The sequence below is a fragment of the Ictidomys tridecemlineatus genome, chromosome 3 (genome assembly GCF_052094955.1).
Source record: "Ictidomys tridecemlineatus isolate mIctTri1 chromosome 3, mIctTri1.hap1, whole genome shotgun sequence".
NCBI classification, from domain to species: Eukaryota; Metazoa; Chordata; class Mammalia; order Rodentia; family Sciuridae; genus Ictidomys; species Ictidomys tridecemlineatus.
Genome location: NC_135479.1, coordinates 83473524 through 83489784, shown reverse-complemented (window position 1 = coordinate 83489784; position 16261 = coordinate 83473524). Strand labels below are relative to the sequence as shown.

At 32.8% G+C, this 16261-nt stretch overlaps 1 protein-coding gene across 7 annotated transcripts in view; it reads left to right on the top strand.

Annotated features, from left to right (window-relative positions):
* Stag1 (STAG1 cohesin complex component) overlaps positions 1 to 16261 on the top strand; it is a 360462-nt gene that overhangs the window by 149419 nt on the left and 194782 nt on the right. For 5 of the 7 annotated variants that reach the window (XM_040269835.2, XM_005327048.4, XM_078043361.1 and 2 more), the window contains one exon: positions 14653 to 14749. The exons of the other annotated variants lie outside the window; for them this stretch is intronic. In XM_040269835.2, the coding sequence (XP_040125769.1) occupies positions 14653 to 14749 (97 nt within the window). Of the gene's footprint in view, positions 1 to 14652; positions 14750 to 16261 lie in introns of those variants that run through there. 7 annotated transcript variants of the gene reach the window in all.

The window sequence follows — 16261 nt, the reverse complement described above, 5'->3', positions numbered from 1 at the left end:
TGAATGTGCATCTCATTTCTAAGGTTTGGAAAGTTTTGGGGTATTATTTCATTGCAAAGGTTCTTAATGCCATTAAACCTGTTTATCTCTGCTCTTTCTATCCCAATGACTTCATTATGACTGTGAAGTTTTGTTTCTTAAATCTTGTTCCCAAGTTGTTATACATTTTCATCACGTTACTTTCCTTACCTTAGATATGTGTCTCTTAAATGTTCCAGCTTAAACTCACTGTCAAGTCTCAAGGTTCTGTTTTCTCCATAGTCCAGTTTGTTGGTGATAATTTTCAAGTGATTTTTTTTAATTCAATTTCATTTTGTCTTTCATTTTCAGAAGTTCTGATTGGTATGTCTTCAGACTCTGTATTTCTTTAAGTGGTCATTCAATTCTTGTAATTGCTCTCTTAATTTCATTTCTTAATTAGTTTCCCACATCTTCTTTTACTCATTTATCACTTTAATAATCAATTTTTAAAAGCTTTTCTTTGGAGTTTTATCCCCTTCTCTGGTTGTGTATCCTTTGTTGAAAGGTAGTAAGTTTTGGGGGAAGACTTTTTTCCTGTTTACTCATGTTTGCAGAGGTCTTGTATTTGCACATCTATTGAGATGAATTCTTCTTCCTCTCCTGTGGATATCCTATGGAGTGTAGTTGTAGATTTTCTTGGTATCTCTAAGCTTCAACACATAAGCTCAGTGTAATTCAGTTGTTTGTTTCATCTGCCATTATCTTCCAGTTTGGTGCTGTAGAACTGCTAAATTAATTCATTCTTGTAGAGCTGCTATAATACTATTGGCTTTTTACATCCTTCTTTTTGGAATCTTTCTCTTATATGTTGTAGGGGTAGGGGCCTGATGCTCTCTTTATTTGTTGGTACCTGGAATTTAGTCTGATTTGACATATTTGTCTACCCTATTCTATGTGTTAAAATATTGTTGAAGTTTAATTTGGATTGGTTTATGTACGGAGGAAGATGTGCTATCATGTTCCTGAATTGTGGGTGTATTTCAGTCTCAGAGTCTCTACTCTGTGAACCTGTAGTGTACCAGACGAACTAGCCCTTCTCAAAGGTAGGAGAAACAAGCAAAAGCAACAATCATAGTGATCAATATTCAACATAAAGATAAGTGTACATTGTCTACTGTGGCATGTACACTTTTAATTATTGCAAAAAGAGGAAGGGCAGGATTAGCATTTAATAACAGCAATAATAACCAATAACTATGAACCAGATCTTGCATCTCCCAGTATGAATAACTTGAGAACAATATGAATGATGAGGTAATAATTATATAAATTATTGTTAAAGACAGTATAATTATAATTCATTAAGAATTATTGTTAAAGACATTATAATTATAATTCATTAAGAAGAAAGAAAATAGGGACAATGTAAACAAAAGTTTAAAATACTCAAAAGTCGAATAGGGGTACAATAAGAGAGAAGAGATATCAACTGATGGCTGTAAAGGAGGAGGAATAAAAGGGAACTGAAAGAAATAAATAACAAGAAAAAGAGAGAATAAGCAAACTTGGCTTTTAAAGAGGGAAGAAAGGAGAGAAGGAATAATAAGGACCAGAACTAAAAGTCAAACCAAAACACACAAACAAAAAACTTTACTCCTCTACCGTCATAACAAGGTGGAATAACCTATTTTGAGGGAAAAAAAGTAGAAAAATTATAAAGGAAGAAGTGGGAAAGTGATAAAAATGAAGAGAAAAAAATAGGAAAGTGTGTATCTGTGTGTCCATGAGTCATTCAACACAACTAGAACATACACTCCCAGAAGAACATGTACTTTGACACTCATGCTCAATTCAAAAAGGAGAAAAAAAAGAAGAAAAAGAATTTTGTTTCTTCACTAATTTAGTCTTTCTTCTTGTGTTGCCCTTCCCCTCCACAGTAGGCCAATGCCATGCCTTTTTGGCTGCATTCCACATGTGTTCTTTCCTATCCTTTGTTTAGAACATCTGAATTTCTGTTTCTTTGATTCTAATATTAAGATTAGGTGAATTCCTTGTGTCACCCTCCTTGCTGGGAAGCAATGTTGTGCTGCTTGAACCCCCAGTCACAATATCTGGATATTATACCCTTCCTCTACTCTGTCATCTTTCACCTCTAATTAGTGATAGTGATTTTAAATGTCAATTTAATGTTAATATTACCTCCTCAGCCTTTTGGTAAGTTACCAAGTATTTATTGATTCACATTTTTTTAAGGTATAGTTGGACACAATGCCTTTATTTTATTTACTTATTTTTATGTGGTGCTGAGGAACGAACCCAGGGCCTTGCACGTGTTAGGCAAGTGTGCTCTATCTCTGAACTATAACCCCACATGTTTTTTATAAACAGAATTTTATCTTATCTAAATAATGCATGTATATGATTTTTAAAAATAAATTAATATTTTGATCAACATCAACCCACTATCCTGCCCTCTTCATCTGTAGTCCTCCTGCTTAGAGGAATTCTTTTATTTCTTTAAACCATCCCCCAGTATTACATGATTATTTACTGCATTTTGGTGGGGGGCGGGTAGTGCTTGGAGCCCAGGACCTTATGTATGCTGGTATATACATACCCTAACTTACTCCTCCTTTTGACAACATCATGATAATATTTTTGGTGAACAAAAAGTATATCTAATTCTTTTGCAAAACATATGCAATATAGAGAGGGTAAGATTTTCCCCTACTTCAAAGTCAGTTGTTTGTGGCCATTGTTAGTAAATTACTGGATATTCAATGATTTGGAACATGTCCTAAAAATATGTGAAATTTTGTGGAATATAAAGATAATAAATATATATCTATGGAGTACTGTGGAGGACAGACTCAAGTGTGCCTCCTTCTGAGCATCATCTACTGATATTCATCTTTTTGTGTTGTCCTCTTGAGTAGGTTAAAGCCTGTTACTTGCTTTTAAACAACCAACATAATATAGCAAAGATGATAGGGCAATTCTGATTAATAATGTTGTGAAAAAATTTTCTGCTAACCTACTTTCTCTAGGGATTCTCCTTGCTGGCTTGATAATGTGAATATATTGGAGAAGTGTATACGACATAGAACCATGGATAATTTCTTGACCCTTAGGGGCCCTTCTTTAGCCATGAGTGGGTAGAATATCAGTGGCTTCGATTCTATAACAACTGAGAAATTAATTCTGCCTTTGACCTTAGTGAACTTATAAATTGATTCTTTCCCAGTTGAGCATCTAAATGAGAATGCAGAGAATGCAATGCAGCAAACAACTTTTTGTGTCCCCACCCATGTCTCTGTCTCTGCATCTTTCTCTCCCCCTCCATACTGTGAGGTTTTTTTTTAAACTCATTCTAGATTAAAAAAAAAAAACCCTATATTGAGTGATTTTTCCTAATTGGAGTAAAAGGCCTGTGATGAGATTTTGAAGTTTCCTCAAGGATGTAGTAGTACTTCTAATTTATTTTCTTGGTAGGGAAAGGAATTTTCATTATATGTCCTTTAGCTATTCTTTCCATAATGACCCTTTTCCCATGGATCAGTAAAGCTGATGTGGGGATTCTGACATTTTCAAGTATGTCTTTTGCTACTATATATTCAGAACTGAGGAAATAACCACAGAATGTGTCTATGGTTTGGGGTTCAAGTTCATTGGATTTGAATTACAATTCCATCAATCATCCAGCTACTATAAGTCCGTAATTTAACTAGTTGATCACAATGGCATTTTGAATCTCCAGAAACTGTCAATTCAGACAGTGTCTCTTAATACATGAAAGGTTCTAATGTTTGCTTTTTAACAATGCATAGTACCTCTAATTAATGGCTATAAATTCTTTGAGGGAAGGATTACAAGAAGATATATGGCATGTAATTGCAGCTGTTATGCTGGGGTCCTTCTTCAAGATACCTGGTCTCATAGTAGAATCTATGAATTGACCTAGATCTGAAAACTATGAGAGGTTGTAACTCTTCACTGTTGTCTCCTAAGTCATGATTCTAGCTACTAGACATAGAATTTCTCTTGTTATATAGTATATACAGTACTCTAGACTGCTCGCCTATTTTGTTATTAGGGGCATTGTTAATTATCTATTGTTGAAGATCTTTGTATAATGACATAATAATTGTGTGTGTGTGTGTGTGTGTGTGTGTGTGTGTGTTGCCCTTCAGAGATTATATGTCCACTTTGTTTTTGATGGTTAAGTATGGCCAGTTGGAATGTTTTCCATTGGAATTCCATTATCTCCATTGAAATCTAGAAACTCTTCTTAATGACCACATCTCATGTAGTCATACCTGGCTTTAAAAACAAACAAACAAACAAAAAAGAATAACCACAGAGTGTTATAAAGATGTATATGTATTTCCTTCCTTCACTAATAACAGTTTTCATTGTTTTTGGTCCCTCTCATAGAGCATAGAGGGGAGTAGGAGCATACATATGCAGTTTGTACATGATACATCAAATTCAGCATTTCTAATTCTCTAAATCATTGATCTATGTCAGTGCAGGGAAGCTCTGGTACCTCAACTGTTACATCCACTTCCAGTGCACCAACTAGATAATATAGCCTTTACCAGCTACACGAACTACTGCATTAAATCTGGAATTTTTAGTAAGCACATTAATATTAATGAATTTAGTATGATGAACTGTTATATTCTACTCTTTGTGGTCAGATAAGTTTAGAATCTACTCCCACATGTGTTCCTCAGTTATCTTCTGGGTTTGTATTTATTTCTTCCTGGATTACCAATATATACTTTTCCTCTTAGAACACGCTGATTTAAACTCAATTATGGATCAAGTGTCAACAAGAGCTGGATTACATCTGCTCATATAAACAGAATTTTGAAGCCAAGAAAGGCCCATCTTCTCAGACACTGGAAAGGAACTTTACTCCATTGGTGTGGGAGGCTCAAAATTACTTGAGAATGAGGGAGAGTTGTTTACAGAGGTTAGTTTCATCTGAGATGAAACAAAATTCTTTGTTCCATGTTTCAGGATCCCATTCTTTGCCAATTCAAGTCATAATTTTCTAGATGGGAGAATTTGGTGAGACTGAATCAATTACTCAATAAAAATTTTAGGAGTTGAGAATTTAGCTCAGTGGCAGAGCCCTGAGTTTAGTCCTCGGCCCTAGGGGAAATTTTTTTTTTTTTCCAGCTTGATTTTTCAGCAGTTTTAAACCCCATAACTATAAAGGAGGAAAAGATTCTTCTAAGACAATCATGGAAGTTCTTTGATTCTCAGATTGTGATTTAGGCTTAGATTTAAGGGACTTGAGCTTGTCATTTGCTCTCTGTAAATCCTGTAATGTACTTAGTGGGATCTATGTTATACTATTGCTCTAACACTCGTTATTACTGCCATAATATTCAGCTACACTCGCCACTAAGCTCCCAAGGTATGTGCTTGAATGGGCACTTCATTACAACCAACCACAGATGACAACTTGGTTAACACTTTTTTGTGGTATGAGGGATTGAATTCAGGAGCACTGAAGTACTGAGCCACATTCTCAGCCCTATTTTGTATTTTAGAGACAAGGTCTTACTGAATTGTTTAGCGCCTCACTTCTGCTGAGGAGATCCTCCTGTCTCATCCTCTGGAGCTACTGGGATTCCAGGCATGTGCCATGGCACCTGGCTTTGGTTAACTTTTGAAGTTACTATTTCTATACTAGCATTCGGTTTTCCCTAGCAAGAAGCATAGTCTTGTCTTTAACCCCAAGGGTATGACTCAGTTCCTCAAATCTTATTTCTACTGTTTTATATCCTGGAAATAATTATCAGTTTGAATTTAGTAAGGAGCCAGTCATTTGAGTTAGTAAAACTTATTATAACTAATAATAACTTTATATATAAAAATAAAGATAATTCTAAAAGGCTTGAAGCACCTTTCTCAAGGAAAGTCAAACTTGAAAAGAGGAGCCTCTACTCCTTCATGGTGAATTTCCAACTCTGTTGGGAAAAGATGAATTGCAGTTCCTTGGATGGTAGATTGCACTAGGTTGCCTTGGCAAAACCGAGTTGCATTTGCTGGGCAACAGGAAACAACACTTGTGGTAGTACACTTGTTAAAAATAGTAGATAGTTGTAGAGAGATGGGATACTTGCTGCCATCGTGAGACCTGGAACATACCAGTGACCATGTTCATGGGATATCAAACAGATAATCATCAGGACTGAAGTTATAGCTCAGTGGTAAAGCACTTGCATGCATGAGGCCCTGAGTTCAATCCTCAACACTATATAAAATAAATAAATAAAAATAAAGATATAGTATCCATCTACTAATCTATCTATCTATCTGTCTGCACACACACATTTTTTTTAAAGGATAATCATCAGTCTCAGGCTAGGCAGAAGGTCAGTGAAGGACTCTATACTTATAGTACAAGACTGAGGTAGACCACTGTAGTATTTCCTTATATATACTCCTCCTGGATAGACCATGCAGCACAAGCAAAAAAAAAAAAAGAAAAACTCAGCATATCAGAACCAGGAAGAGAAGTTTCTTTCCTTTTCTACTCTCCTCCCAAAATTATACTGATAAAATTTATATACTTCTTAATGTAAAGGGAAAATGTCCATTATAACAGAACTGATACTGAAGGATAATTTTGGAACTGAAAAGCAGTAGATTGATAATAAATTCAGAGGCTTTCCTTATATGTCTAGCATTTCTTGGCTATTTGTTTAAAGGTATTGATTGCTGATTGGGTGATCCCTAAGAATAGTTTATAAACATTTTATCTGATTTATTTTTGGTCCTCAATGTTTTAAGGTTTTTACTTTTTCCTTGGAATTAATGAATTTTACCTGGGTATGTTTAGACTGTATGATTTTCCAATTAATTCTGGCTGTAACTAGATGAATCTTGTATATGTTCAGATTTAAATCTTTCATTGATCAGGGTATTCCTTTTAAAATGATTAATTTATTTTTCTTCCTTTGTTCTTTTTTTTCTAATTCTCAAATAGTTAGATCTGCTAAATGCATCTGCCAAATCTTTCACTCCTTTATTCTTGAATTCTTTGTATTTTTGTTTTATGTGTTGGCAATCCTCCACCCATTCACACAAGTTTCATGCCATTACATTTGTTCTTGGTGATTATTCTTTCATTTCAGGGCATATTTGAATTGGAAATTCTTTTTTTCTTAAACTTCTTTTTTTAAAACTTCCAGTCATTGTTTCTATACTTTAATTTCCTCATCGGTTTCATATACAATTGATTTGCTTTTTCACTTCTTGATTACTGAGTCTTTTAGGCACATTATTTTGTTTTGATTCCTTAAGGAGTCATATTGTCAAATTACCAGGGCTTTTTAACTGACCCAAAAACGTATGTAGTGAATGTTGCTGTAGTCTCTGTTCCTGTATCATTCTAATCAATTCTGTTAATTGGTGTTTTCCTACCTAGTCTTAGGAGTGGGAAGCAACTAATTCATCCTGTGACCCTGTGGTTTCTTTTGGGCTAAGAATTTGCAGTAGGCTTTAGTACCACACATCTCAGGAATTCTGCTATTCTAAAGAAGATTCAGCAATCTCTGAATATGCCACTTTTTAAAGAAATGTCAACAAGAAATTCTTGTCTTTCCCTGAACATTCTTGGCTGAGAAGAAATCTTCATTTTGTGCTATTTCTCTTCTCTAGAGATCCTTGTAGAACCCATATCTTTGCTTGCATCCTCCTTGTTCATTGCAGTTACTTTGTTCTGAATGGGAATATGATGAGAAGAGCATCAAAAATGGAAATTCAGGTTGTCATTTTGCCAAAATGCCTCTGATGAGACCTGTGAGATAAATATTGTAAATGTAAAGACAGCTTACAAACTGAAGAGAAACTATAAAACCTGACATCAATATTAAAATACCTTTCTCTGCCATTTTTATGTAAATGGCTGTTAGACCACTTAGCTTTAATGTTACCATGTTAAATGAAAAAATAATTTGTTGATAATAGCTTGGTATTTCATAAAAATAATAGAAATGGGAAAAACTAAAATTAGTTTCAAATGAAAGTGTGAAATAGAGTGGTCATGGGGCTTTATTTATTTTTCTGGAAATTGGTATGAAATGATATTATAAACTGATTCTAAGGTAAAATGAAAATACATCCTATTGTATGAAAGACCACACTATTCATCTAAGCTTAAAAACTAAGTAGTAATATAAAAGGACAACAGTAAGATCACTTTGGTCAGAAACTTCAGTAGTACAAATGAAAAGAAATAGCATTGTATATAAGAGCAAATATCAGAAGAGCTACATTAAAATATAAAAAATATATTTAAAATAAGTGTAAAATAGTAAAAACAGACAAACTTAGACTTGCTTGTGTTCCCCTGTCCCACCCTTTGCAGTGCTGGGGATCAAATCCAGGGACTCTAGCATGCTAGGCAAGATTGCTACCACTGAGTTGTACGCATTTACACACACAAAAAAAATGCATGTGATTTGCAGGGGGGAAAATTTCATACATTTATTATACAATGATTCTCAGTTTAGAAGAGAATGGGAATGTTTTCTCTGATACAAGGCTGATTCATAGTGGGATAGGGAGGGGGGGCATGGGAGGGATGAACTCTAGATAGGGCAGAGGGGTGGGAAGGGAAGGGAGGGGGCATAGGGTTAGAAATGATGGTGGAATGAGGTTGACATCATTATCCAAAGTATACATATGAAGATACGAATGGTTTGAATATACTTTGTATACAATTAGAGATGTGAAAAATTGTGTTATATGTGTGTAATGTGCATTTTAATGCATTCCACTCTCATATATAACAAATTAGAATGTTTTTAAAAAAGGATTACTTTGGTTAGGTCTGCTTCCCCCCTTCCCGCGCACCTGCCTTGAAACATGGTCTATTTGTACCCCAGAGTGACTTCTGTCTCCTAGGCTCAGGCAGTCCTCGAGCCTCAGCCTCCAAGTAGTTTGGACCATAGGTGTATGCCATCATTCCTGGCCCAGATTAGAGTTTACATGTGACTGTATTTTCTTTGCCATCTGCTTGTCTTTCTACAAAGCAAATGAATCTATAATATAGGATACTAGTTCTCTGTGCCTTTGTGTGTTTAACCAACATTCTGTCAAATGCTACTGAAAAATATATTTACCTAACAGTTTAAGAATATCAACTTAGTACACTGCATAGATAACCAAATTGAATTGATCTCTAAGCCTTATGGAGAGATTAAAGGCAAGATTTAAAATTCATTTTTAACATTGACTATTCTGTACCATATATGTAATTTTTCTTCCTTGCTTTAATTTTTGTTGTTGTTGTCTTCTCTTTATTTTCTTTCTTAATTTAAAAATGTTATTTTTTGAACTGCCTCATATTTCTTATGGAGAAAAACAGAATATTAATTTCTGCACTGTTCTCTAGTATATAAGAATCATGATTATAACAAATGTCATGATATTTGTCATTTATAATCTGTAATTTTGAGTCTTCTAATGGTCTTCTTGTTGAATATCTGTGGCTGAGCTCTCAGAGATTTTCTTTGTAGTAAAGTCTTATAATAAAACTCTTTGTGTTGAATTGAGAATATGAAAACTATCAGTATCACAGCTTGAATTTTTCATACGTTTTTCTATTCTGGAGGTATGTATGTGAATTTACTTTAAAATTAGTATCACACATTTCTCTTTTCACTTAATGTCACAAAAAACCTTCATTATCATTAATGCTAACTGTAGATTCAGCTCATTTGTATTACTATTTACATTTCATCCTAATGTATGAATATATTAGTTTTATGAAACATTCTTTTATAAATATTTAAATTGATTAGCTTTTTTTACTAAACAAAAATATCCATGCAGGAAGGAATTGTCTCTATGTGGTAGGAAGGCTGCCACAATTATTGGAAGTTGGACTGATTTTGGCTGAGATAACAAAAATATACCAAAATTTAATTTTTCTTCTTGGTAGTAGAGAATTTCTTCACTTCTCTAATATCCAAATATCTAATATGGCTACTGATGTTTTGTCAATGAAGTACACTTCAAATCTGAGTCACAAAAACTTACTATGAGATGCTTTTTTAAAAATGACTTTTATGTTCTGTCAACGGGATATTGATACTGAAGGCTACTTACTTAGGATTATAGAACCTTTGTCATATTAAGGTCCCAGAATAATTGTGTGTTTGTGATTTATGATTTAGGTATTCTAAAGTTATAGGATTCTCTTTGAAGATCTAGGACTATCGTATCCAAAATGTTTTCTGAAATTATCCTGTGTACCTTTCCTACTCCACAAATAAGGGCATCCCATATTGGAATATTATTTTCTTAAGGTGAAACCCTAGACCATTGATTTAGATCTTTTTAAATAAATGTGGAATCTGTAAAATGTAAGTGTGTATATGTAAGTATGTATGTAGTACGGAATTGATTGAGCCTTGTATATGATAGACAAGCACTGTACCACTGAGACACATTCCCAGTCAAATTATAAGTAACTATTTAAAGGTCTCCATAAGCACCACTTTAGCTGTATTTTGCAAACTTAGATGTTTTCATTATCTTTAGTTTAAAATATTTTCTAATTACCAAACATTTGGGGATATTTTGTTATCTACTTCTGACTTGAATCTGTTATGGCCAGAGAACATGTTCTTTGTTATTTCAGGCCCTTAAGTACTTAAAAGATTTGATCCATAACCTGTTTTGGTGAATTTTATGTGTGTTAGAATGTATATTCTGTAATCATTGACATTATTTTTTATTCATGTCAATTTGGTCACATTTGTCTTATTCAAAACTATATACTTACTTTTTATGGTCTGTTTGCTTCTTTCTTCAGCTACTAAGAGATGTGTATTAAAAATCTCAGTATGACTATGAATTTGTCTATTCTTCTAGTTCAGTTTTTGTTGAATATGTTTTGAGACTTGTTATTTAGTGTATCCAAATTTAGCATTGTTATATCTTTCTAAAGAATTTATTATTATGTTTGATAATATTCCTTGTCTTTATTTCTGTTTAATGTAGCCATATTCTTACAATTACTGTTTGCATGGTATATATTATTACCCTAATATTGCAAGCTACTTGTGCTCTTGTATTTAAGGAGTATCTCTTGTAAATATCACGTGGTTAGATCTTTTTTCTCTTTTAAATAGCAGTGTTCTTTATAATGACAGTATTAATAAACTACTTAAATAAATATGTTATATTGGGCTCAAATTCAGGGTCTGGGAAGAGATATAATTGGACTCTAATAGTTCTCAGACTCTTAAAAAAGAGGAAATTTTTTTAGGGAGTGGTGCTGCTGTAAACACAGCCTAAACAAGCAGAAAGTTGGTAAAAATCTTAATATAGGTGACTTCCAAGGAGTAATTACTGGATATATGAGGCTAATATCATTTTTCCTTTTCTATAATTTACTTGTCTGCGTAATGGTTGGGTCTTGTTGACCAGTCTAAGTCTTTTCTCAAGAAGAGTGTTTAGTCCATTTTCTTGTTTTTATTTATATTTTTCGTTTAGTATTTTGTTTTAAAAGTTATTTTGCGTTTATTTTCAAGATTTATTTTGGGTAGAGTCTGTATTAAAAAAATTCTATATGGACATATTTTTTTCTTTCTTTCAGTACTTTAACTAGATCATTCCATTATCCATGAGCTTGCATTATTTTTTGGTGTGAAATATACCATCCTTCTTGTCAGTCATTCCCACATATATATTCTCTGGCTCCTTTAAGATTTTTTTTCTTTTTCCTGAAGATTTCCAGCAGTTTGATTATGAGGCATGTTTATGGTTTTCTATTCTTTTTCTCTCTTTAAACTTTTATCCCACACAAGGTCCTCTGTAACAGGCTGCATTATCTACCCACCTATGCCCATAGTAATACTTCTCATACATATGTGTCTGTAGTTTCTGTCTACCAACGCTTCTTTATTTCTTTATATTCTCATGTTCTTTTGTCCCCACACTTTTCTGGTAGCTTTTATATTTAATTTAATTAATTAATTAATTTGCAGTGCTGGGAATTGAACTCAGGGGCACCCCTCATCCTTATTATTTTATTCTGAGACAGGGTCTTTCTGAGTTGCCCAGCGTGGCCTTAGACTTGCGATCCTTCTGCCTCAGCCTTCTGAATAGGTTGATTACAAAAGTGCGCCACTGTGCCTGGCTTCTGAGAGCTTTTAAATAGTATGATTTTTTTAAACTCCTAGATGAATAATCAATTATGTTAATATAATTTATTAATAAATTGATGTTTTCCTTCTAAAATTGAAATACTTTCTGTGTAATGTGTTCTGTATATCTGAAACTACTTCTGTACTTTGTTCTTTTATGTTACTTGTCTGTTATTTTCTGATTTATATTCAGTACCTTTGTAGTAAATTTTAGTACTTCTAATGCAATTTCCAGCACACAGGTTTTCTCAGAATGTTTTGAGCTCTTCATGTATAACTGGTGGGAATATAAATCAATACCAGAGAATGAAAAAATTTGTCACCATGTTCAGAATGCTTTCACAATGGTGGACCCACATAGAAATGCAGAAACAGATTCTTCCTCAGCCACATTTTTTTAACAAGGTCTCACAAAGTTTTTTGCTTGGGTGCTAAATCTGCATTTACTCCCTAGTTCTCACCATTATCCTGAACTAGTGATGAGACCTAACTCTCAGCAGAGCTGAACTTTCAACAGATAACCGTACAATTCTTTTTGATTTTGCCCTCTCCTACCACCATAATATTTTTCTTAGTTTCTGTTCATTTTTAAAATAAAACCTACCAAACCCTGTGTGATAAGATAGGAAGATAGGATTATGTACAAAAAAAAAGTCTTCTCTTTTTACTTAGAAGAAATGAAAGTGATTCTTTTCAATAAAAGAAGGTTAACCCAGCCAGAATGGACTAAATTAAAAAGACTAAAAATACCTAGTATTGATTGGGACATGGAGCATCTAAAAATCTCCTATATTGTTCCTATTCTGTTGGTGGAAGTATAATTTACTGTACTTGTTTCTGGGAAATTGCTTGTCATAGTTTGCTAACCCTTGACATGTATATTCTGTATACTAACAAGTCTACTGCTGATTATATAGAAAGTAGAAAAGAATGTGTATGTTCATCAAAAGATGTGTACATCTAAAACAGTTTGCTTGTAATTATCCTAATCTGGAAACAGCTTTATGTCCATTAACAGTAAAATGGATAATAAATTATTATCAATTTATAAAGTAAAACACTACTCAGCAATACAAAAAAGGAATTACTAATATGAAAAATAACATAATTGGATCTTACTAATATAACTTTGCTGGAAGGAAACACAAAAGATGAAACATATCAAACTAATTTTTGGTAATAACTGTCAGAATAATAATTACCCTTTGGATTAGCAATGATTACTTACAGGAAAGTATCAGGAAGGAACATATTTCAATTCTGGAAATATTTTCTTTTTCTTGTTTATTACATAGCTGTATTGGTTAGTTTATTAAGGTGTAATTTAAGATTTATGCATTTTGCTGTATACAAACATACTTCAGTGCACAAATAAAATTTTAAAAAATGTATTATGTTTTATATATTTATTCTGATTCCCATCCTCAACTCCCACCAAAGAATATCCCAAACAGTCCTGCTAACTAGAATGCCAACTAAAATCTCATTAATTTGCCTCAGAAGCTGAGAAGACAATACAGTTTTGAGATAAAACTGAACTTTTTGGTGGTGTTGTTTTTAAATTCAGAACATGTTTATGTCATTTTTTTATATCCTGTAAATTTTTCAAACATTTTCCTTATTAGTGCTTGTATTTCTCTTGAATTTATTTTTGGCATTTTTAGTTGTGAACAAACCTCTCTTCCTTTTAAGTTGTCTAGTTATTGTATTGCTCAAGCCTTTTTTTTTTTTATCAATGATCTTATCAAATTTTTCTGTTTTATTAGTCTGTTGAATCACTGTAGCAAAGCCTTAAGTTTCTTATTTGTAGCAAAAGAGACTTGTTTTTATTAGTGTTTTACTAATATTTGCGTTAACAAAAGGTTCAAACCTGTGTTGAATGGCTACAAGGGGTATCCTTGCTTTGTTGCTTGTTTAGTTAAAATGTCTTAAATATTTCAGTAACAAATGTATTTTACTCTTTGTCTTTATTTTCTCTGAGTAGATTCCATCTTACTCTGGTTTTTGTAGAAGTATTTTTTTTATTGAGATTGACTTAATTTTATCAGACAGTTTTGAAATCTAAGAAGTGCAACCATTTAATTTTTTCATAAATTTGATTTCCAAATATTGAACCCTCCTTTTATTTCTGAAAAAATTCATTTTGTTACATGTGTTCTGCACTCTTTAGTAGGTTTTCTGATACTCAGAAAACATTTATCTGTAAGGAATGAAGTTGGCTTAATTTTGAGGTTGTTTTTATAATATAGTTTCTGAATAATTATATTTGCTTGACTTCAAGAGATTGGTAAAGTCGAGTTTGTTTGGTGTATTGTGAATGAGAACTAGTAATGTACATTTTATTGACCTTTTTAAAAAAGAGTGATCTTTGCTTTTATTTGGCTACAGAGAAGTAGTTCAGGTAAGTAGTTTTCTTATTCAAATAGACCCACAAACACAAACTTTTTGAAAATTTATTTGCTATGATATCAAAATTTTTTGAAGTTTTCATTTTTATATTTTTTTTCCACAGTCTGTGGTGGACGACTGGATTGAATCATATAAACAAGACAGGGACATCGCACTTCTGGATTTAATCAACTTTTTTATCCAGTGTTCAGGATGTCGAGGTACAGAATATTAAAATAAACGATGTACATTGAGCCTGTCAGCCCAGCAGTGTGACTTTTTACTTCACCTGCACTACTCAAATATAATTCATTCTAGAATTATGTACTAATTTTTTTCTGATAGAGAAAATAATTGGTAAATTATTTAAGGATATTCATTTTTGTTCTAGTTCCATTATGCTCCTATAAAATAATGCGTTTCTGAATTTTTTTGAAACTTTAGGGAGGAAATATGAATTTTATGCAATAGCTTTTTGAATTGAATTTTTAGATCATAACATTTTGCTGTTTTACTCATTTTTGTACATAAGCTTCATGTTAGAAAGTGTGGTAGTTGCTAACATTCACAATTTTGTGCATTTGCAAATATTTTAATCCTCATAAATAGTTGAAACTCTTAACTTGTATATTAAATTTACAGTTTGTTGGAAATCCATAAAACAGTTTAATTAAAGTGATATTTTTATCATATTAACAGGTAGTTACTAGATATTTTTCTCATGTAGAATAGTTATAGCTTAGATTAAAAGAGTCTAATATTTAAAGGTGTCTTTATTGTAAGGAATAATAAAGGAAATATATGACTAGTTCAGTGAAGTGTTTCGATGATAAAAACAGATATTATTTAATGACTGTTTAGATATGTCAAACCTTGTGCTTTTCTAAACTACATTAGTTGATTTAATCTGTGTTAACAGTCTTATCAGGTAGTTGTGATCCTCATTTTATAGATCAGAATCTGAGATTAAAGGTGTTAGGTAAGTTTATCTGGATTCATACAATTAGGGCCAAAATCAAGACTCGAGAGTCAGGCAGTTTCATTTATTGTCTATATCCCTAACCCAAAAGATCATGGGAATAATAGGGAGGAGCTTCTGACCCAGCTGGGCTGTACCTGTATATATTAATGTGGGGAGATGGTAAAATAACAAAACAACACATCCTAGAGGAAGTAGACCCTGAAATGAATATAAGGACGTTCGAAGAGAACAGCAAAAAGTAGCAGTGTACAAAAAGACAAGAAGCCACAATTGACTCCAGGACAGAATTCAATGGCTGAACCTTAGAGTTTAGAGACTGGCAGGGAGTAGGTAGAAATTAGGCTATTTAAAACTAAGAAAGTTTGTTCATTTTACTCTGATAAAATTGGTGGAGCAACCACTGATAATATGTTTTTCATATATTATCTCTTGCATTCCAAGAGTTCTGGGTTTTAACTTTAAAAGTAGTAAGTAGTCTTTAAAATTTTACTCCTGCAATGTACTCCCATGGCTCTAAAAATAATTTTTAAGTTATATAATAAAAAGTCTTTACAGTTTTTGTCTTCTCATTTATCTCTGCGTAGTAGATGGCTCCTGTCTAAATTATTATATGTCCTCCAATCTGTTTTTCTTTCTAGCCTTCTAATTTCCACACTTATAGGTTGAAATGCATACAATTTCTTCTTCATACCTATAACACAAAACGTATTAGTGTATAGAGCTTTCATGCCCCTCCTTTTTAGGGAAAAAT